Below are 23,917 nucleotides of genomic sequence, written 5' to 3' on the forward strand. Positions count from 1 at the left end.
TTATTGATTCTCTAAATGCCAAAATAGACAATATTAAAATCTAATACAAACTAATTAGAATGATAATTGCTACCACTTAGCATTTACTACATACTGGGCAATTTGAAAAGCACTTTACAAGTATTTATTCATGTATGCTCACAACAACTTTTTAAGGTAGGTACTGTCATTGGTAACCTTTAAAATGAGGAAACACAAAGAGAAAGCAAATTGCCTAAGGTCAAACAGCAAGGAAACAGCTAAATCCAATCCCATCCCCAGCCAGTGTGGCTGAGAGCCCTGCTACTTTCCACCACTTGACCCTGACATAGTCTATTAGCACATAAGCAAGAAGAATTTATAAAGCAAGAAAGCCAACCCCTACCTACAGAAAAAGTATATAGTCATTCATTAATTCATGTAACAAATATTTTCTAAGTACCTCCTACCCCATGGAATTATGCACTAAGTTCTTTTCCAACACAAAAGGTCTATAGAGAAGATATATAACTTACCTTTGTACATGGTTCTGAAATTTGAACCTGATGTGAAGTAGTTACACCTGACCTCCCAAATGGTTTAATCCTTTTTACTACAAGCCCCCCCTAAATAAGGCCCTGGAAAGTCATCAGTGTATTAGCACTTGGAGATGACAACTAAAGTAGCTAGGAGAGGAAAAAATAAACAGATAAAAGGAACTTCAACAGTAAAAGCAAACAGTAAGCAGGGCTTCTTGGAAGCAGTCTGCATGTAGCCTCCACTGTGAAGATCACCAGTTTAAATACTTTGGATAAAACACTCCACAAGTGTGAAAACCCACTAAACAATGACTCCGTCAGGATCAATGCAAGAGGGTCATCAAGTAAGGGTTAACTCTGAACCACAAAGCTTTGCCCCTTGTCAGCAGAAATAGTCAGAGAAGCAAAAGTCAACCAATCCTAAACACATCATTCAAGTCTGACTCCAAAGATGGCTAACGGGCGAAATAGGTGAACCAGCAGGTTCACCTGCAAGATTATTAACCATTTGGCTTTCTCAAAAATGTGGAAAAATGAGAAAGATACTCATACAGACTTAGTATACCTAATAGAATTTTTTTCTAAATACATTCACAAACATACAATAGTACTTTTGCATTTTTAAGTTTATGTTTCATGAAGTTCTAAAATTTTTAGACACACAGAAACACCAAAATATTTATACATATACAATGCCATCCCCTTTAGAATAAAGGAGTATAAATTTATTTTATTATTGAACTACTTGGCCACATTTATAATCTGTGAAATCCTAATTTATGTTGGCTATAAAATAAATTGTTAAAGAGTTAAATGTGTTCCTACTGACACACTCTAAATATAGAAATGCATTTCCCTGGAGGGAAATAGTCTAAATGAAAATGAACACAGGAGAAAGAAAAAAAATTAAAAATACATTTAGAAAGGTTAGATGATCTTCTGAAATAGAAATACAACTCACATGAAATAAGAAAAAAAATAGTATCTTCACGGTCATACGCTCCTACTAAACAGGAGAAGTAACTTCTGAATATTATTGCAGAGTCCTCTGCAGAGGGTATTGTCTTGGGAAAGTTAGAACTATTAAAAAGTAAACTAGAACCCTATTTTTTTTAATGGCCTCAATTTTGTTTTGTAGTTAAAAGATTTAAACTGATCCCATGACACAAGTGAGGCAATTTCAAGCCAGAGGCAGCAAAGCTGCTATAAATCCCAGACAGCTCATAAACTGGCATGGCTATGATGGGTGTGGTTTCAGTTAAAAGCTATAATGCTTTGAAAACTAAACTTTATGACTAGGCGAACACTGCTTATGATGAGAAAACAAAACAAAACACATAATCTACATTATTTTCCAGCAAGGCTACTCCATTCTTCATGTTCCACTTGATTTATTATCAAGTTCATATATTTGGAATTCTTTACCTGTGAATACCCTTTACCTGTAATAACAGGATCACATACAGAACAAAATATTTCATAATTAAATTCAGGAAGGCATCGATTAATAGATTAACAAAATAATTACACTAACATAATGACATGGCAAACCTCACAAAATTAAGTAGAAAATAACTGTTTTCTATAGACAAATCCCAATGATCTCCAGAGAGGACACTTTTCACAAAGTCCTCAATTTTGAAAACATGCTTCTATTATAAAATCATACAGACATAAGATTAAGAAACTTCCGAAATGGAGAGGTACCATTTGTATGCTCTTCCCAACTCCCTCAGAAAAATTCTAATTTGTAAGGGTCATCTTGCTGGTTGGTTTTCTTACCAGATTTAGGAGGGAGCAAAGGGAGGATGCTGGGATATGTTAGCATTAGCCAGGCACCCTGAGGTGGTTCAGTTAGCAAATAACCAGCCCAACTGCTGATTGTGGAAAGAGTGTGGCACTGGGGTTACTCATCATGTGAATGATTTACATTTTGGAACTTTGCCTCCTGGTCACACAGTATATACCAAGCTGTGAGGAACAAAGGCCAAGAATATACCTGACTTTCTATAGCAATTCCTTAACTGAAGTCATTATAGGATATATCATGAGAAACACACCTGGATCCACCTGTCTGGGAGTTCTTCGGAGTCCATTGGTCCGTTTCTGCCAAGAAAGGTAAAACAAAGCAAAACAAAGATGTATTGGTCATTTGGCATTATGAAATTACATTACCTCTGACATTTTGTAAGCTCAACAAATGCTGCATTTTTCAAAATAAAAGCATGACTAAATTGGAACACCGTCTTAAACGTTTGTTTGTATTATTTAACCCTTTTAATTTCTGTAATAAGTCTTCCATTTGAACATCATTCCATCTCCTATTGCCTCTGAGGGGGGTCTTGCTATGCTGCCCAGGCCTGCTTAGAACTTGCCATCATCCTGCTTCAGTCTCCAGAGTAGTTGGGATTACAGGAATATGCCCAGCAAACATCACTACATTTGACAAGTCATTGATATGACTCCAAGAAAAAGAAATACTTTTGTGTGCCAATTCCAGATACTGTGATTTTTTTTTTTTTTTAAGTTATAGTGACTATAGGAAATAGCAGAACAAAGCCCAGGCAGCCATTTGGGGATGGGAAATATTTTCAGAAAAGTCATATGAATAATAGCCTTAAATTGACCTGCTAAAACTCTTAACTCCTCTTTCTGAGACCTGACATAATAGAGAAAGAAGAAAGATATGCAACCTCAAAACAAAGTTCTGAAGCTCTGATTTTAGCAAACACTCAAATGAGTCTAATATTTTAACTATGGACCAGTTGTATCCGAATACTTAACAACAACAACAACAAAAAAAAAAAAGTAAAAGGAAAGAAAAAAACAGAACTTGCAGCTCTGAAATCATGAAAATGAATTCTTATTTTAGAAAAGGAATCCATAGATAAAATTTAAAACAAAAGAGATTTAAATTTTTTGAAATGCATGGTTACACATTTGATTTCACAAGCATTGAATTCATTCTCACCTAATAACTATGGTAATCTCACTAATTAAGAAGGACTTGATTTTTCACTTTTTATTATACAACTGGATAAGAAGCTGAGTCTATGACTACCATATAATCCAAATTTTCACAAAAGCAATTTTCTTTTTATGTATGTTGGGTTTTGTGCCTGTGTGTGGAAACTTGGTTTCATTCAGAGCACATTTGGTTTTGCTAAATACACATTAGTCATGGATTTTTCTCAGGGTTCCTTCTGAAGTTGTTTTTTACTCACAAGTCAAATGGTTGAAACAGGGTCTTTGAGCCTTCGAAAGGGCCTCAAAGCCAAATCTAGCAGATTCTCAGGCACAGGTGAAAGAATTGGAAAAAACTTTAAAAACATATTTTTTTTTCACCACAACTGCTTTCAAAATGGATTTTTAAAAAGACAAACAGGATCATTAAAGTGAGCATTAAAGTTCTGTTGAGCACGACAGATAGCTGTACTGGAATAACTATTATAAAGAGAGTCTCTGTGAGAGGCAAATGCTACCCTGGGCCTCTTGGTGGCTACTGGTACAGAAAGGGGAAGCCTGATAGTGACAGATTCATACCCAATAACGTGAAAGAAAACTGCTTTCAAAGGAAAACTCATTCTCCCTGACATTTTACAAACTTTCTGGATTTCCCATAAAAAAGACAATACGACTGACTATATTTGCAATAGGCATATATATAATGATGGCTATCTTGCCATTATTGACTTCTCTTGTACATCACCTTCTTAATGTACATTAGAAACTGTCTTTCATCTGATATTCTAAGTTCTATTATCAAAGTGCTTGGGTGGCAAGAAAGAATTCAACCTTTGGGTCCGAGTCCCAGAATCCCTAAACCAGCCCTATTTAGAAACTGTAAACTTAAAATGTGAAAAAAGAAAACATAATAGGATTATTAAGAATACAGCTTAGAGAATAAAACTAAGTTCAAATTCGGTACATCTCTTTGCCTCAGCTTGTTCATCTACAAAATGGGGATAATAGTAGCATCTACTTCCCAGTGTTGGTAGTGAGAATTAAGTGAGTTAATTTACATTAAGTGCTTAGAAGGGTTCTTGCCACATGATAAGGCTTGTTAAGCGATAATTTATTATCACTATCATTAACTTCATAAAATTTTGAATGTTTAAATTCACCTAAATGATACATTCTTGAACTGAGTTATTGTTTTATTTCTTTTTGCTCTGTTCTTGAGACAGAGTCCTACTATATTGCCCAGGAAGGCCCAAAAATTGTGGACTCAAGGGATATTCCTGCCTCAGTCTCTGAGTAGCAGGGATACAGGCACACCAGTGTACCCAGCTGGCTCCCTGCTTATGGTCCAGATTCTTCCTCCTGAAGAGTCACTGAAAATTAGTCACACTGAAAACAAACTTTTCTGCAGGAAAAGTGGACAGAGAAATTAACTATGTGATAAATTATAAAAACAGGAGGGAATATCAGCTCTCGAGACTATTGATAGAGTTTGATTTTATTATACTTTCAAAGCACCTAAAAAGTAAAAAAAAAAAAAAAATGGAATATACTAAACAATTTTAAAATGCAACACTCAACTGTCATTCTGTCATCCCTGTCCCACAGACTTTCCTCCCAGATCTGGATTCTCAAAAGCCTAGGCCAAGACTGAACAGGCTCTTGTCCCCAGCAAGAAAAGGGGAACCAGAAAAGAACATTATCTACTAGCCATTCTGGGAGTTCTCAGTTACAAACCCATGAGACCATGAGAATCCGTCTTCAGGGCCTTCTCAATCTCCTTTGATCTACCTAGAAGGGGTGAGGAACAAACCTGATTTTATAAGCACCAGGTAATTATTTGTTGCTTCACTACTTAATACTTATTTTTTTTAATACCGGGGATTGAACGCAGGGGCACATGACCACTGAGCCACATCCTATTTTGTATTTTATTTAGACACAGGGTCTCACTGAGTTGCTTAGTGCCTCACTAAGGCTGGTTTGCTGATGCTGGTTTTGAACTTGTGATACTCATGCCTCAGCCTACCAAGCAGCTGGGATTACAGGCACAGGCCACCACAACTAGCACTTATCTGACAGTTTGTCTTTAAAAAAAAAAAATCTTTGTTATCCAAAAATCTCACTTGTGTTCTTTCCTCTTTGGGGGAAAAAGACAATTATTTCTGTTGGTTTTACCAACAAAACAAGCAAATCTTCATTTGCTATCTGGCATCTGGTTCTTCTATCTTAATCTGCATTAAGGAGTGGATTCAAAGTAGCTGAATAGGTGTGTAATGATAAACTTGCTTCTCGAAGTTGAAGGGGTCCTGAAGTGCCACTCTGGAATGAGTGTGGCCATGGAGCCTATGGATCCCATGGCTATCAGAACCTGACCTACCTTGAAAACCAAGTGTGAAATTAAAATAAAAACTCACAAAAATGCTCTTAAAAGACATACAGAAGAGAACTTTCAACCAATTCAAGGAGAGAAAGAAGGTTATCAAGAGGGGAAAGGAATAAAAAAAAAATCCAGAACTCTAAAAAGGTTTCATCATCAACTTGGGGGGAGAATATTTGTTATTGAAAGTGAACACATTGTTATGGGGTGAAAAGATGCTTCTTAATCTTCTTTTTGCTACAGTTCTTCCTTGAACCAACTAAGGTTTCCAAGTACACCGGCCACCATGAAAGCTCCCACACTCTTCCTCCAGAAAAGTAGAGATTCTCAGTACAGTCAGTCACACATTAAATAAAAACCATACTTCTTATATTAAAAGTTAAGCAAGTCACTAAAAAACCTATTGCTACCTGATGCCACATTTAAAAAATGTGAAAATTAATTCCTTTTATTAATAGGCTTATGTGTCATTTTCAAGAGTATATAAGTACCTGAAAAAATTATTTTAATATGTGAAAATTATTAACCACTTCTTATTAGCACACTTTCTTTCTGTAAATACACCCACTTCACATTACCTTATTAAAATGAAATGAAAAGCATCTTCCTTGGAAAAAAAATAATACATATGCCTACTAGGATAAATGTTAAGTAACAGTGAGTTAAAGTTCAGAGCCCTACAAGGTATCTGTCTCCATAATCTAAGAATAGTTGGGAGTAAGTGAAAGAAGTCTTCTTTGCCAGATCATCAGCATGGCTGAGAGAACCCTGACACACTGATGAAGAACCTTTCTGTAGATGAAATACTGAAGGAATTTTTGGTAAATTTACTTCACCCTAAAAGAACTTGTGGCCTATTTTTTAAAAATTATTATTGTCTATCTTGTTATGCATTCCTTGATCTAGAATCCAGATTCTAAAGCACACTTAACAGACACACTACAAGCTGTATCTAACAGGAGCTTCTTGCTGTCACACTCTTAAGACTCTACCTGTATAAACCATGTGCTCATGCAGAAGAGGAACAAGTACCTCTTCTGTATGACATACATTCAGTTGTATTTTTCATTGTTTTTTGTCAACTATATAAGTTATAGCTTATTAGAAACATACTAATAATGTAACACTTTTATTGCTATTTTATTTCTTGGTGTTAGGGATTGATAGCACTTTTAAAAAGAGATAATTGGTACATGTTAAAATCATTTGGTAATGGTTCTTTTCTGAAATTTGCAGACTACTTTTCGTTTATGTAACTAATCACATGCATTTTATACTTTACTTTGCTATTGTACTTTTAAAAAGTTTTTGCTATGGCACCAGAGGTATATTTCAGTGGTAAAGTGCTTGCATAGCAACACAAAGTCCCTGGATTTGATTCTCAGCACCTAAAACAAACAAACAAACAACAACAACAACAACAAAAACCTTTTGCTATTTTGGCGGAGTCAGGTGAAAATTTTATTACTTTTGGTTGAATGCCAAGGCCATGATTCCATGGTGGTCTACAATCTGCATATTTTTCAATCTTTTGTGTTTTTTTTTTTTTAAAGTTACTTTACTCTGAGAAGTAGGGATCACATACTTCTAAGCCATTAGGAGAATGCATAAATCCAAATGAAAATGTTATCAGATCTTGATTTGATCAATAGGACATAACAATAATCAAATTTGTGCTCAAATGGAAAATGACAAGAAATATAAAACCATATCTTTAGGTGAACAATATCAGAAGTTTTAGTACTGGTAAATGTGAGGCAGACACACATTTCATGATAGGGGACATGTCTACCAATTTCCTGGGATACGGCTGCCCTTCCCTCTGCACCAAGTATCACATTTTACACACAGTACTAGATTAAGCATTCACACTGCCCCTGGACCCCAGGTCTACAACAGAGAGGTGAACAAGCCTCTGATGGCACTCACAAGCACCTGGTTGCTCCCTCCATTTCTCTTGCTATTCATTTTAAATTTGCACATTTAATATTGCACAAGCTCAAGCCTGCTTAAGTTAGCAAATAACTTGAAATGCAAAAGTTATATAAAATTTTTAAATGTTAATCTTACCTCTGGTTGTTTGAGCGTCCCTTGTTCTGAAACAAATGTAAAAATTGGCATTGTCAGTGCAAAGTTGTTTGGTTTGGTTAGCAACCTTAGCTTGTTCTCTGCAGCGTGGCAAAACACTGCGGCTTTGTTTTCTTAACTGATCCCTGTAATATATTTCCAGGGTCCCTCAGGCTGGGCTAGTAATTGTTTTGCAACCAGGGTTCTCTTACCTTATTGGCTTGTCAGTAAAGTGACTCATAGTTCTAAATGACTTCTAGGTTATGCTTAACTTTTTCAATTGTTTACTAAGCAATGTCAATTCAACCACATAAAATTCTCTAAAACAAGGGCTTGCGTGAAATTATATGTGTGACAGCTAGAAGCAAACTTTTCTTTCAATGCATCTTGTAAGAATCTTAACATTAAGTTACAAAGGTATTGAACTATTTATAACAATGGCAAACTTAACACAGTATAGCATTCCATGTGGATGTTTTTCCATTAACACAGCTAACAATCCTTATTTTTAATTTTGGGGAAAAAAGTAGTTTGGTTTAAAGATGTAAATAAAAAATTAAATCAGGATTTGATTCCAGTACTCATTTTCCTTTCATCATTAACATACATCTCTATAAATAGGTGGTAATATCTCTTCACTACATGTCAGTTCCTAAAATTTATTAATAGTTATAATAAAGACCTGGGATCTGCAGGTGAGCAATCTGGTCAAAGGGCCAAGGCTCCCTAAGAGAGTAAGAGCACACACAGTACATTGGAAACTGCAGACAGTTTTTTTGTTTCCTTTCCTCATACCTAAGGAACACCTAAACTTCTCCAGAATAAGCTCAAATCACACCACTGTGAGCCTGCACCTGTATTTTCCCATCCAAAATGATCCTTGAGAGAAGAATCGGAGAATAGAAGATGAAGCAGAAAGATACTCAGAGAGGAAAGAGAGGCCTAGGTGGGAACACTGTAGGGTGTTCCTTTAAAAGACTCCAAAAAGCCCCCAGCCAGAGTTCATGAAAAACTCCCACCAGGACTCCCAGCTGCTGCTATCTGCAGGAAGATTGCCTGGGGTCTGGAACAGGAGGTTGGTTGTTCTGTTTTGTTTCTTTTTCTTCTTAAAGTACCACTACAGATTAATGGAAATGGAAGATCCCTGGGTAGAAAGTCACCTTTCTAGAGACAAGCCCATGTCCCTTTGTCAATTTCAATCTCCATTCTCCCAGCTTTCACAGATGACTGACTTTTTTCTATGAAGGCACTTTTGCTAGGCCTGGAATTAGCCTTTCAAAAGAAGAATTCCTGGACAAAAATCTATTTCACTTCTTACTTTTCTCACCATTTGAATCACACAAAGTTCCAGGGCTGGCTAGAAAGAGGGTGTATAAGAATTGGTGAGCCCCAACTCAGAACCAAGGGTAAGTGAACTTGGGTTCTTAACAGGGCAGCTGTGATACCTGTTTCACTGGTTTGCCCTGAAAGACCTATATGTATTGCAGGGCAGTCCTAACCACCTTTTCTGCTGGTTAGTTAGAAAGCAGGAATCAGACCCTGGAGGAAGCATCAAATGGGAGTGGAGTTTAACTTTACCATCCAAGAATACTCAGGAAAGCTTTGATATTTCTAGGTGACTTCTAAAATGAGGAACTCTCAGATCTTTAAGGTTTAGTGTTTACAAATGAATATATATCTTAAGTTCACTTAAAAATATTGTTTCGGTCCTCATTCTTTGCATAGAAGACTTTTTATGTCCTGTGAAGTAGGGTTTTGTTTCAAGATGTTTTCCATGTATTATTTGTGGCATGAAAACTGTGAATGCCTCATGTGGTGGGAACTGCCATATCAGGCTTCCTGAGGGTCCTCTGGGTGCTCCTCCGGGAGGAGAAGTGATGGCAGTTAAGGATTCCTTTTTACTCTGCAAATACTGGCACCTCATTACCCAAGGAAGAGATCCAGATTAGAAGATCCTCCTTTACAGGCTCCTCATTTCTTGGAGTGTAGGGACTGGCTGCACCCTAGTCAGTTCCGGGCATGTCTGAGGATCAATTATGGAATCCAGGAGAGCAGAGCCTAGGCGATGGACAGAAGCAGTTGATACCAAATAAAGAACACTCTGGACCAGGCTGACCTCCTTACTCGGTTTCCTTGCTTTCCTTTCTCCCCATTCTCACCAGCTCTTGCTATCTTTCTTTGACATCTCATCAAGAGAAACTTTTTTCCTCTGAAGAACTACTCTATAGGAAGCCTCCTTTGTGTAACTTGGGTAGGAAAAAGGGAAAGGGGCATCGTGCTGGCTATGACTACAGCTCCAAGGGCACGAGTCCCTCCCTTTCCTGCCATCACTCCCCTCCCCATGGCCACACATCTACCCTATTGCATAGACAGAGGCCCACTGCTTCCATGGATTTGGCACCTAGTAGCCAGCATGCTGGTGGGCTCTTGCTGGTATATCACATAAATAGCAGCTTTGTAAAAATCTGGATTTTTATACAGTGACATCTCATGGTAGGGCTCTGTGTTAGAATCTTCTCTGAGCTCAGAAATTCTTCTCCAGGCTCCTTTCTTTATGCTCTTGAACTGCAGCAGTGGTCGTGCCATTAAACTAGACTGCCTCCTTCATGATCATAATCTACATTCCCTTAAGCACACAGTGCAACAGCTAGTTAACTGACATGAAAGTCACGAAAAAGAGGAAAAACATGCTGCAACGCTATGTCCTATAGATTTCAAAGTAAAAAGTAAAACTTCACTCTGACTGGAAAACAAACAGAAAAGAGCTACTTTCTATGACATGTTCTATGGGAAAGTTGATCTAATTTTGAAATCCACAACCCCATCTTTGACTTCCTCTCAATATGTATCCAAAACTACAATGCAGGCACTTGGATTTCTTGAAAACTCTGCATGTGTCACCATCAGATCTGGGATAGCAAGAGCTGATTATCATCAAAATGTCTTTGGCTGAATTCTGACCTAGAATATAGGTTGCTGGTTGAGATCTGATGAAAAAAAAAAATGCTCTCACTTTTTCTGTCTTTTTCTCCTGGGAACTTTCTTAGGGTAGTAACTCAATTCTTCAAGTTTCTAAGTTTTTAATCCTCAACTTGTCTTTTACCCTGCAGCCTCCTTCTCAGGCTCCTATTGATCAAACTATAAAATGTCCTTACCCTTTCAAGAACCTTTCTAGATAGTGACTCACAGGCCCTCAAGGGGTTTATACCTTGCATTCTTTTATCACGTCCCAACTGGTTTAATGTAATTCTGAGAAGTGGTGTATGGAGGTGCTGGAAGCCTTTGCAGAGCTCCACCTTCAGTGCCAGTGAAGCTCAGTGTGCATATTTGGGTAAAAGAAATGATTTCCACTGTAGCTTTACACTCGCATTGTATAATTCTCTTGTTTAAATACAAAATTCAGACCTGCTATGTTTGTTTTCTCCAATACAAGTGGTTCAGAGTTCATAACATTATTACACAATGTGCTTTGTCTCTTATATTAAGTTCTATTTCTCAAGACTAAACAAATCAATGTCTACCAAGAGTGGTTGTCACAAAAGGGGCCACAGAAAAGTAATTACCTGTATAGTTATTGAAGGTGCCTTGCCATCATAGCTAATGTGCTATTTCTGTGAAACATAAAACTAAAAGACAGTTGGATTGATCAAATTTTGGAGGTAGTTGCACAAATGCTATGCTCATTACTCAGATCTACAGCAATGTTTTGTAAAGAAAAAAATAAGCAAACCATAAGCCATAAATAATACTTGGAAAGAGGCTTTGATTTTAAGTCTTTTCAGGAGCTCTAAAGGAACCCAACCATATAACAGTTTCCAATTCACTTTAATAATTATTAATGTATCATTAAACTGACCCAAATAGTAAATGGAAGGAATAATAACTACTCTGGAACATAAAAATGTCTCAATGAGTTAAAAAAGAAGACTAATTTGTACAAGATGTTGTAAGTACTATTATGTAGAACTAAATTCATTTTTTGGTTATGAAATTAACGATCAAGACTCAGTTCATGTAAAAGGAAAGTGATGTAATGCCAAGTGGCTAAAATAAAATTGTAGTTTAAAATTTTATCTCTTATGCTAAAATAGGCAACAGTATTTATAAATGAGCCCATTTTCAGATGCCAATTTGGGGTACAGGTTCTAGGTAGCAGCCTTGCAGGTTTAAACCAGTAGGATATCAAGGCAACTTCCTTCCAATTAGATAGAGGTGGCTATAGCAGCAGCAGGAGCAGCAGCTGGCCTAGATAAAAGAGCGATTATAAAGATAAGCAAATGGGGACCTGCTTCAGTTAAATATTAGAGCAGCTGAGGCTTGCATTCCCATTATGGGAAAAGGTGCATTAAACTAAAGTTGTCTGCTCTGGCAATATTTGCCTTCCAAGGTTACCTTCCTTTCTTAGACAGGGAAGACTCAAACCAAGCTATGTTGATCATTGTCATGGTAAAAAAGGGACCAAAGGGCTTAGCCATATATAATCAAGGGGGGAAAACATAAATGTCCCTGAAGATTGCAGTCTAGTATTAAGCATTCACAATAGTATACTGTGAAAAGGAAATGCCAGCCTAGAATTACATCAGCTTTGCAGTAACTTGTTAAAGAGTCTATATCATGGAGTTCAAACATATTCATTATTAACGTTGGAAAGTTTTGCCACATACTTCAGAGCCCATGTACGTGTTTATCATATGGGTTGTTATGGTGAATGTGAAGGAGTCAACTCAAGTTCAAGAAAAAGAGAGGATGGAAGTGCCTGTTCTTTACTTATATCTATGCAAATTCTCAAATGTTAAGACATAAACTCATCATTCTAAGTTGTATGGTTTATTTTATAAAAATTAAACAACACGTTCTTCTACTTCAAAAGTACTTAATCTGTTATAGTTATATATTCCTATAAATGGATTACTTCATTCAGAAATGCACTGCATTTTTACCAAGAAATAATAATTTCCAGGGTGAATGAAGACTAGATAGATTTAAGAGATATAAAACATGAAATATAAAGGGTTTCTAAATTCAGGAAAGACAACATTTAAGGAAAACTAACTCCATACAAAAAACCATCTAAGAGATATTTTAAATGCTTACTTAATATTTAGCATCATTAAGAACTGTATTGGAGTTGAAATAGTCCTATTTTGGGAAAAGATGATAACAATTTGATTTTAAGTACCCCTACTTTGAAGTTGATATAAAAGGGTGGATTCATAAGATGAAAACAAATTGCCTATGGTTTATGTCACTTCTCCAATAGTAAAGGAGAATATATAACCTGGGGGGGGGGTGTTAAAGTGACAGAGACAGTGAAGCTCACCAAGCAGTCCACATGTTCATTCCAGGGTCCAGCTTCCTGTAGAATTAAGCTGTAACTAGTTTAAGCCAAAGGCAGTGATCAAAACAACACTGCTTGCTTCCAGGCCATGGGTCTAAAATGCTGCAGCCCTGGAAACCATGTGTCATACTAGTAGAGTCACAGACAGAAGAGGCCTGGAATCCAGGCCACTGCTTAGGAGCTGCTCTGAAAGACTTGTGTATAAACAGTGCAGGTATGAGAAGTAAATTTTATTTGTTAAAGCTGCTGGGACTGGGGGAGTGTTATTCACAACACGGCCTAACCTTGGGAAAGAAATAAAACCTGAGTACAAGCTAATTAAAGAACAACTTAATTCAGACTACCATCCGGTGGTCAAGGTGAGGTTAATGATTGGCCTAGGATAGGAAGTACTGAAAGGGCAGACCTGGGAACTGGAAGGATAAAAGGGGGCATAAATTTTAGAGTTGGCTAAGGTAAGAACCAAGAAGGAATTCTAAAAATGGGATGGACTGGATCAGGGAGCAGATTTCTCCAGAAAGAGGTATTTTTGTCATCAGGTGCTCTGTGAACTGGTTCATTTTCTTGCTACTTATTAACCTACCCCGATGATCAATGCTTAGGTCATGAGCCTTTCATTATGTAAATACAAGAATACAAAGAAATGCAAAAGGTCTATCCAGTTCTATATCTTTGGTTCTTAAAGTATTAGCTAGAGATTCTATGAGGTTTTTATTCCACTTGTCTACCAACTAATCAAGCTTCAGCCTTGGAGCTTGAAACAAAAGCTGAAACAAAAGCCTGTACAAGCTCCAAACCACTTGCTTCTTCTAAGACAGTGATCTGAAGGGCCAGAGGCCCTGGTGCATCACATTCTTCTCATTCATCTGTCCCTCGGCTTGGTGGTCTATCCACGGCTTATCCTTGTACCATGCTTTCCCTAAAGTCAAAATATCAATCACAGATCATCATACCATTGAGCCTAAATGCACAGATAGACAAGGAGGCAATTATAATAAATTCAAAAAAGGCCATAAGAACAGTAATCCTAAAATGCCAGGGGCACACAAGGGACTGACAAACTAAGAATGACCAGATGACTAGTCTGAGACTATTAAAAAAAAATCTTCAAGGAGGGGCCAATATTAGCATTGGAGTTTTCAGAAATGAAAATAAGTCTATCAAATGAACAAGGGAAGGAAAGACATTAAAATAGAGAAGCAAATCACCCTTAGATATATAAACAGGAGAAATGTAGTTATGGAATTGCAAAAAAAAAAAAAACAAGAGTTACTTGGTTGGCTGAGGAGGAGTGGTAATAAATAAGACTGGAAAAATGATCTAGAGCTCCATATGCCATATTGGGAAATTTGGGCACTATTCTGGAAGGACTAGAGAGCAAGCAAAATGTTTGCACAACCAGTCTTTATTTTAAATGATTTTTAAAGACAATTTCAAAAGTTATGTATAAGGAATAAGATTAAGAGCCGAGAAGAAACTTTTAAAGTTGTTGAAAGAAGAGACAGTAAAATATATATATATATATATATATATATATATATATATATATATATATATAAATAAAACAATATATATATAACAATATATATATATTTTATATATATATATATATACATATATATATATATATATATTTATTATGATCTGTAACAATACCATATCAGTGGATTCTAGGAAAACTCAGAAGGAAAATGAAGACTATGTTAGTGAATGGAGATGAGAGAGATGGGGTAGGCAAGGCTGGTGTGAGAGTATGGATGGTGGACTTTTAACTAAAAAAAAAAGAAAAAAGAAAAGAATGAGGTAGGGTGGAACAAATAAGGGTGGTTTTAGATATGTGGTATTTGAGGTCACTGCAGCACACCTGGGAGGGGACATATGAGGGGAAGATGGAAATTTTAAATCCAAAGTTCAGAAAAGATGCTGTATGTAGAGATGGAGCCTTATACACATGACGTGTTAGTTGTAGTTAAAGCCAAGTTGTAGCTAAAGATCTGAAACAAATCAGATCTCCAAAGGATGGCATGGGGGATGGGATGGATATGAAGGACAGTGTCAAGGAGAATGGTTAATAGTGTAAAATGAGAGAGAAAGATCAAGAAAGGTAGGGCCTGAAATGTGATCTGGCAATTAGCAGGCAGAGTGGGATATACTCTGACCTTCATTTAGCCTCTCGACGAGTCTATCATTTTGTATAAACTAGCGCCTCTTTTTCTCTTCTCAACTCCTGTCTATAAATGTGGTCACTGTTGAATGAAGATGACATATTTCCCTTTATAGAACTGACTTCCACCCAACGATCCAGTGTCTATCTAGCATGATGTAACCATTCCTACTAGTCACAACTCTCTGTGCCACAAGTGGACTCCTGACTCATGCTGAGTCAATCCGAATCTTTTCATCCCTTGAGAAGACAGAGTATGTTAAATATTGGATCTATAAAGTCCTGTAAAGTTGGAGTGATTCTCAAACCTTCTATGATTTATATTCTGTGGGAACACAGATTGTGTAAACACTTGTGTTTTCCTTAAATCAATACTACACACTTGCTTTAAATTTGCCTGTTGGGATGATTTCTGCAAAGTCAAGTTTTCCTGGATGCAACAATCTCTCCATACAAAAGCCCCATTCAAGCAAACAATGTCTTCAGCTCCTGATATATCCTGTCCTTCCTCCTGCCCTCCTCCACACCCACATTTTCCCCGATGCTAAGACAGTCTTGGAAAAATACCCTGCTGAACTGCTGCAAGCAATGCTTCCTGGATGCCAAAACAAAGAACTGTTCAAGACTCAAGGTACTGCTGGGACTTTTGCAGGCTGCGAAACAGCCCATAAAATCTGGCTGCTGCCCTTTCAATATAGCATCTATCCTACGATACTGAGATCAGACCCACCAGGCTCAGGTTCATACCCTACCCACAGTTACAACCTGCCAGTCAGGGAGGAGTGAGCTTGAGGACAGGATGTCATGACTTCCAATTTTTGGAGGACACCAGCTTGGACACAGGGGAGAGAAAGCTGTGGATGCAGCTGTGACACAGATCCTATGCACCCTGATGACAAGGACCCTAAGAAAGGACCACCAAAGAAATCCTGATCTGAAGGTAAAAAGGGAAGCCTCCTAGGCAGGTTCTTATCATTTCAGACCCCTAATTAACTGACTATGAGATTCAATGTCACTGGTCTCTTCAAAATCTTGAGCAGAAAAGGATATGAAAAGTAGAAAGAGGAGAGGCACAGACTCATACAACACAGGAGAATGGAGGTCAACGTGGGATGCAGAGAGAATCAAGAGCACAAGAGAACACGTCCAAAATTCCAAACAGCAAATTTAGTCAGAGGCTCAAAAAACCTTTTTCCTGCTTTATAATGAATTATATATCAATGTTTAGACAATATGCTACCTTTTAATGGATGATACCTGTATAAGCAAGTATTATAATCTACAGGGCACTCACAGTCTTAGTTATTTTCAAATTTCTTTTTAAATTTTCAAATTCTCATGACCCAGTTTCATCTTAAAATAAGGGAATAGGTTAGAAGCTGTCTAAAGTCCTTCCAGCTCCAAGGGCAGGTATGGTCCTCCAGGTTGCCTGGCTTTCTCGCAGCACTTGAAGACATTCAGATTTAAAAACACATTTGTTTATTAAGCTAATCAAGTTCAAAACTGTTTCTAAACTGAGAAACTTACAAAATTACTCCCTTTCACAGAGAAAAGCGAGCACAGGATGACATACCAGAGTAGGTACTGGGAGATTGACATGTTGTCCTAATTCACATGCCTGGCAGCATGTCCAATGCTCAAGAACAAACCCAGAAGCTGGTCCACCTAGATTTGATGCTTGACTCTACTGATTCTCTGTACCTCACTTTATCATCTACAAAATAAGAATATCAAGAATGCCAACTTTACATGAGTTTATAGTGGCAATGTACTTACAACAGTACCTGACACTATAAAAGTATTTATTTAAAAAAAAATTTCTAAAGGCTGGGCTGGAGCTAGAGTGTAGGTCACTTGCCTAGCATGTATGAGGTCCTGGGTTCAATGACCAGCACCAACCACCACCACCACCACCACACAACAACAAAGAGAAAACAAACAAATTATAAAAGCTATGTGCTATTATTATCACTATTTTATAAGGGTAGAAACTAAAATTCATAAAGGTTAAGTAACTGGAATCCAAAATCACCCAAGGAATAATCTGTAGAATCTGGTCAAACCTAAACAAGACTAGAGAGTTTCAGGTTTTCTGACTACTATGCTACATGCCTATACAAAAAGACTCATTTAACGACAGAAGACAGAGTATGTTGAATTAATGACCAGACACTGGGGATACATATGGCCCTGATCTTTCTAGATCATGAATTCCTAGCTGATTTCTATCAACTGGTTTAATATAAGATACATTTTAAGACCTCTTAATGTTATACTTATGTATCATTTCAAAGTTTGGTGCTCATTAATTTATTTTAACCACAATACCTCCAGGCTATAAAACCAACAAAAACGCAGAATAAGCCCATAACTTTTACAAAACTGACTTCTTATTTTAACAACTCAAGATTTAAATAGTTCTTATTATACCCAAATACTGTAGTAATCATCAATACCATCTAATGGATCCTTACAACCTTCTTCTCAAATTCATATTTTGAACACAAACAAGCAAAAGCTCATAATGTTCAGGTAAATTTCCCCAACCTCTGGTAGCTAGTAGATAACTGAGGTAGGATTCCAACCCTCTCTGTTTGACTTAACTACTGTCCTTCACTACTCCCTTTAGAACAGAACGACCATGTCAACTACAGGGTCACTTCATATTCTTTAGACTCCAATTCTCCAAGGCAGGGCCATGGGATTTATAAAAACACATTAGCCTACCAGGATATCAAATTATCTGAGAAGAGATAAAAAAGATGGAACATAAAAATGGAATGACAAAAAATTAAGTGATCAATTATATCAGGCAGACAATTAAAGGATAACAATAATAGTATATAATATTTCTATTAGCTTTTGTAAACTGTTTTTAACCTTCAGGCAGATATGAGGGATGACCCTGTCTCTTTCACTTCACAGCCCTGTGCCAGTTGCGAGAGCCTGCGGACCCCATCAGACATGGGAAAGGCTGCTCTGAAGACTGAGGGAGCTCATGAAGAAAGGCCAGCAGCATGAGGCAGGGCAGACCCCATGGAGGAGCTCTTGCAATGCCAGGACCTCTGGTCTTGTGCAGCTGTGTGGGCCTAGCACAGAGAAAGGCACATGGGGCCCTCTAAAAATGTCTACTGAAGGAGCTAAGTGAGCAAAATGTGCTATGATCTTGGTCCTCTAATAGGATTCACCTTTTCTACAATCGCCCATTTTCTGAACTCAGCTCTGAAATAAGCTATTCCCTGTTTCACTCTTCACATTATCCAAAATAATTCAATGTCCACCTTTTCCTTTGGGAAAATCAAAGGTTGACATGGCTACCTTTTGAACTCAAGCTGTTAAAGATCCTTTCTTGTGTTCAAAAAGTTTTACTGATTTTGAAAGGTCTTATTGATAAAACACAGAGAAACTCAGGGGAAAAGGACAAAGAGAAAGAAGAAGAAAGAGAAAGAAGAAAGAGGCCAGAAAAGAAAGAGAAGGGAGAGAGCCCAAGAGAAGCAGAGAAGCAAAGAGAAGTGAAAGGCTATTGAATGCATAATTGCCGACCAGCTCGGGCAACAGCCATGGAGTGCTATTTTTAAAAACCAAGGGGAAAATATTTACATAAAATCCAAAGCATATATGCTCTTTGTTAAATGCTGGAAAATGACAATGTATTCAATTCATTAATTCATTGATGTTTAATCTCTGAAACCATTGGCAAGTCTAAGCTAAACAGCCAAGAGGAGAAAGAAGAAATTTAGGAACTAAAGATAAATGAATATTTTCTTTATTTATTTTTTTTGTTTTTGTTACTGTTCTTTCATGTGTGTGCTCACTATATTTGTACAGTTTTTAGTGACATCCTTAGGGGTTGATGCTTATCAAATGGGTTATATGAAGCCATCTAAGTTCCTCTTGAAGACCTCTGCTTCCAAGGTACATATAAATCAAATGGATTTTAAGCTGTTTAAACCAAAGTCATGTAGAAAAGTCACACAAATCTTAAACAATCTTCTAACTGTGCTTATGCGTAATATTTTCCAAAGGAGATATTTCATAATAAACATATTAAGAGTAAATAGGTCTTAATTATGTTGAGCAAGTTTTATGTCCTCATTAAAAACAGAATCCCAACAGTAAACATGACTTACCACCAGAATTACCTCTGCCACAATTGTCTACTCTTCCCAAACACTCTTTGTGGGCTCTTGCTCCACACTTACAACATAAATAGCCTTGATAAAATGTTCCCCTGAAAGGTAAAATTACAGAGTGATGCATTAAAATATGATAAACTCTGTTTATATGTAATCATTATTGCAAAATGCCAGGGCTGGGGGCGGGGATCACAGTGCTACTCAAAGCATCCTCAGTAGAGAGAAAGGACCTCCTCTGTGGGGTCCTAAGGGGTATTTCCAAGTCTAAGGCCTAGGAAAGATCTGTTGGATCCAAACTGTGAAGACAATATCCCTACTTCAGAATGTTTTGGCTTAAAGCACTAAGCAATTTCACTTGTTCATTTCAACTCAAGAACAGGCCTGAGCAGGCTTACCTGAGGAGCATCTGGCAGACTTTGCAGGATGTCACCCGAGTGAAGGTGTGCATCTTGAAATCATGGAAATTGGAGTCTGCATAGTCTGGCCTTATGTTAGATCTGTAAAAAGGAAAAGGTCACTTCCTAAAGAAAGCTTCACAACAGAACAGCAGTCTAGGCACCTAAAAGCTAAATCCATCAAAACTGCATTGGGTAGAGACCTGATTCAAGCAAAAAGACTATTAATAATATATGCAATGATTTCTAAGCCATCTACACATTAAAACATGTACCAATATCCAGTGCTATGAGCACCTGTAATACAGAAGGACATAATCTCTCCTTAGAACTGAGTGTTTCCAAAGGACTCTGAAGCATGGTCCCCTAGGTCAACCTGCTGAGAAAAAAAGCAAAATCTGCTAGATATTCATGCTATGTGATAGTTTCTTTTCTCCAGCAACACCAGTGAAATATAAACTAGTTGGTGACAGTGGGAAGGAGAAGCAGAGCACCGTGAATTTACAGAGTTGGTCTCTAAATAGGTATGGGTTATTAATGATTTACATAAAAAAAAAAATCATTTTATAGAAAGATTTTAAAAAGGCATTAATCTGATAATTAAAACTTCTTCCCTAATAATTCACTTTCTTTGCAATCCAAGAAAAGCTAAATTATTTCATCATTTGTTTTGCATTTTATTTGCAGTAAATGCACTTAAAACAACAAAAAGTTATTACACATATCTTAAATTCACATTCATTGTAGATTGTGCCAGATACTGAGACAACCACTTGACATTCATTACCTTGTTTAATTTTCACATCAGTCCTCACTGCCTGGCCCTAATAATAGCACTAGCTTACAAACAAGGAAACTGGGTCTGCTTTAAAGCAAAGCTTGCTCTAAAATGAGGAAAACGCAAATGAAGAACTCGAACCCAGGTCTGTGCTCTTGGCCACTCTCAGAGAATGAGAGAAATCAGTAATATCCACATAAAAATAATCAGGTTTTGGGGTGTAGTAGGTGTGTTGGAAGCACTTAAATTTAACCATTTCTAGAGGTTTTTTTTAACACTTTTGAATTTAGCCATGAATAGAAGAAAGCAGAAGAATTAGGAGAGTTTAAATATGGATACAAATCAAAGTACACCTAGAAAGCTAAAATAATACACTCCAAGGTGTTATACACAATCTGAGAGATTGTAGGAAAAGTTTGAGATACTGATGAGCTAGGATTTCCCCTTTTATTGAATACGGCAACTCTCAGCATACAGAGCCTCAGCGTAATGAAGCATAACGCAGGCAGGCGACCAGGCATCAATCTCAGAGGTACCAGGAGAAGCCTTATGAAAAAACATTCGCAAAGGCAATTGGAGTAGCAGGCAGTGATGCAGAAGTGTCAGAGAGGTCAGCCTTCCCATCCATCTGCTGAATATGAGCATGCTAAAAATGAAATCAAATATTAGTGCCATCTGGGATTTCTCTGCTCTGTGCTTCTGGTGACCTCACTTTTTAGGAAAATGTTCTACTGCATGCTGAAAAGTATGGCCTCTTCCACAGAGGCATTTTTGTGTTGCTGATTAAAAATTACAGAGCTTTTCCTCAGGAAGGGAGAAGAGAAAATGTAAGAATCTAAAAACTAAGCTCTCCTGGCATTGTTGGAAAAACATTTGATTCTTGAATCCATATAACCATGCACTGAAAAGAGCATCAAGACCCATTTCCTTAGCCAGGAAGGGCTGCTGTTTTTCATTTTTCTCTGAGCGTTAAGGTGATACAGTCATAGATGAATTGTCAGGTAACAGTTTCAGTCCTGGGAACCTGAAGAATTCATCAGCCTGGAGTTTTCAAATAAAAGTAGGTCTCTGTCAGACAGAAACTTATATAATAGGTCCCAAATATCTAAGAATTTAATTAATTTCAGGAATTGGCCTTGGACAGAGAAATACAACTGTCTCCTGGGGTCAAACCAAGTGTTTTTTTTTTTTTTTGTATGTGTGTGTGTATGTGTGTGTGTGTGTGCATATTTATGTACATGTACCAGAGTTGTATTTGAACCATTTGTATTGAAAATTTTTACCAATTGGGAATAATCTGACTTTTCAAAAGACAAAAATCTGAAAAGGAGAACCACAAACACACCATGAATTTTTAAAAAATCTTATAAAAAAACTGAAAATATTGTTAACAGTAGTTGCCTTAAGGGAAATGAAACTTTAAGTGAGGGTAGAGTGGTAAGGAGAAACTGTTATAATTTTTTAAAACTATAACTGCACATTATTTTAAAACTCTTGAATCAAACATTAAAGAATGAAAGTTAACTTGGTGACCCTGAAACTGCTACTGAGGCACTACTGAATATAAAAGCAGAGTAGAGGGCAGGAATCTGAAATGAGACCACCTGGGCTTAAATCCTAACTTGCAAATCAGTAGCGGTGTGACCTTAGGCGAGTTGGTAAGTATAGAGCAGGAATACTAATAAAACAAAATTCGAAAAGTGAGGTAATGTATGTAAAATGCTTAGAACACTGCCTGACCCAGAGCTGGTGTTCAATCAGAAAGAAACAGAAGTACTCAGGAGAGGATGTGTATGAAAAGGTCCAGGGAATGGATGCAGTCATACCAGGTGCCACCTAAAGGGAACAGAGAGGTCAACCCACATGGACTATATCCTGTGAGGATTGAGAAGCCAACGACAGTAGATTCGCCAGATTGGAAGACTGGAGCAGAAGGGGACAGAATAACATCAGGATTATAGATTGGGAAAAACAAGGGCAAAAATGGTCAGCAGTGGCCTTTGTGGTACATCTCTAAGGCAACAGGCACATCACTAAGTTGTTCATATGCTTTTCCACATTTCCTGCTCACAACAAATCTAGGCAGAGTCATTCACTCCTTTCATAAATATTTACTGAGTAATTGCCATATAAACAGGCCCCGAGGCAGGAGCAGAAAATAGGACCTTTCGGCCACAGTCCAGTGAGTAAAGGAGATGTAGGAAATGAGGTAAAAGTTTAGCAGGGGCCAAGGGATGAGATGAGATTTTATACAAGAAGTGATATCACATTTAGTTGAAAAAAAAAATCTCTGTAAGTACCACATAGGGAGTTTCTTCTAATGAGGCAAAAGTGGGCACAGCAAGACCAACTATGTGGATGAGCTGTCTACACCGGAGAGCTGAAGATCAAATAAGTTAGTCCACTTGCTCACATAAAAGATGTAGCCACACATAAAAGATTCAATTGTCTTAATACATGACAATTTACTTTGGGGAAGTTGGATGGAATCTTTTGGATATCTAAGTAAAAATGTTCTCATAGCTATTGTTTCACATGGGGTTCATTTTCATAAAAGTAATCAGGCCATCAAGTATTTATAAAGCAATATATGTTGATACTCCTAGGGCTTTTTATAACTTTCTGTGCTCTCCTCAGGTGGTCTCCCAATCTCACCTGGCTCCATCACTGGCTTGAAGGAGGACCACAAATCTCCCATTAGCCTAGGCATCTTTTCATTCTCTCTATTCTCCAGCTCTGTATTCCCAACTACAACTCAGGCATCTCTAATGCACCACATGAAAACTCAACTTCCATATCTTTCCTGAAATTTCGGATCCATTCACTCCATCTTGCAACATAGAGACTGCAGAGCCACAGCGAATTTTCGCCTCCCCTTTATTATCTCTGCATATTCATTCTCTTTTATCTCTTCAATGTTCCATCTCCTTCCCTGAAAATCTGACCAATTGTTGACTCAACCTTGAAAATACCTCCTCAAAACCCAGGATACACTCGTGTACACATACACGTACATGTACACACACACACACACACACACACACACACAGCTCCATTTCACTATAGAGAACCCTGACTACTACTTACATACTAGATAATAACATTATACCCATGGAGCCAATAAGTAGAGAAGGAGTAGAAATAGTGCTTAAATTCAGACATTTCAACCTTTACAATTCTTTCCTTGACAGTGATGCCAAG

The 23,917-nt window shown here is 37.4% G+C and overlaps 1 protein-coding gene across 3 annotated transcripts in view; it reads right to left on the reverse strand.

Moving 5' to 3' along the window:
• Vav3 (vav guanine nucleotide exchange factor 3) overlaps positions 1-23,917 on the reverse strand; it is a 350,991-nt gene that overhangs the window by 103,565 nt on the left and 223,509 nt on the right. For all 3 annotated transcript variants that reach the window (XM_027943138.2, XM_071618116.1, XM_071618117.1), the window contains exons 16-19: positions 19,939-20,040; positions 19,538-19,638; positions 7,909-7,934; positions 2,558-2,603 (exon numbers count right to left, since the gene is read on the reverse strand). In XM_027943138.2, coding sequence (XP_027798939.1) covers positions 2,558-2,603; positions 7,909-7,934; positions 19,538-19,638; positions 19,939-20,040 — 275 coding nt within the window. The remainder of the gene's footprint in view (positions 1-2,557; positions 2,604-7,908; positions 7,935-19,537; positions 19,639-19,938; positions 20,041-23,917) is intronic.

The sequence above is a fragment of the Marmota flaviventris genome, chromosome 10 (genome assembly GCF_047511675.1).
Source record: "Marmota flaviventris isolate mMarFla1 chromosome 10, mMarFla1.hap1, whole genome shotgun sequence".
Taxonomy (NCBI): domain Eukaryota; kingdom Metazoa; phylum Chordata; class Mammalia; order Rodentia; family Sciuridae; genus Marmota; species Marmota flaviventris.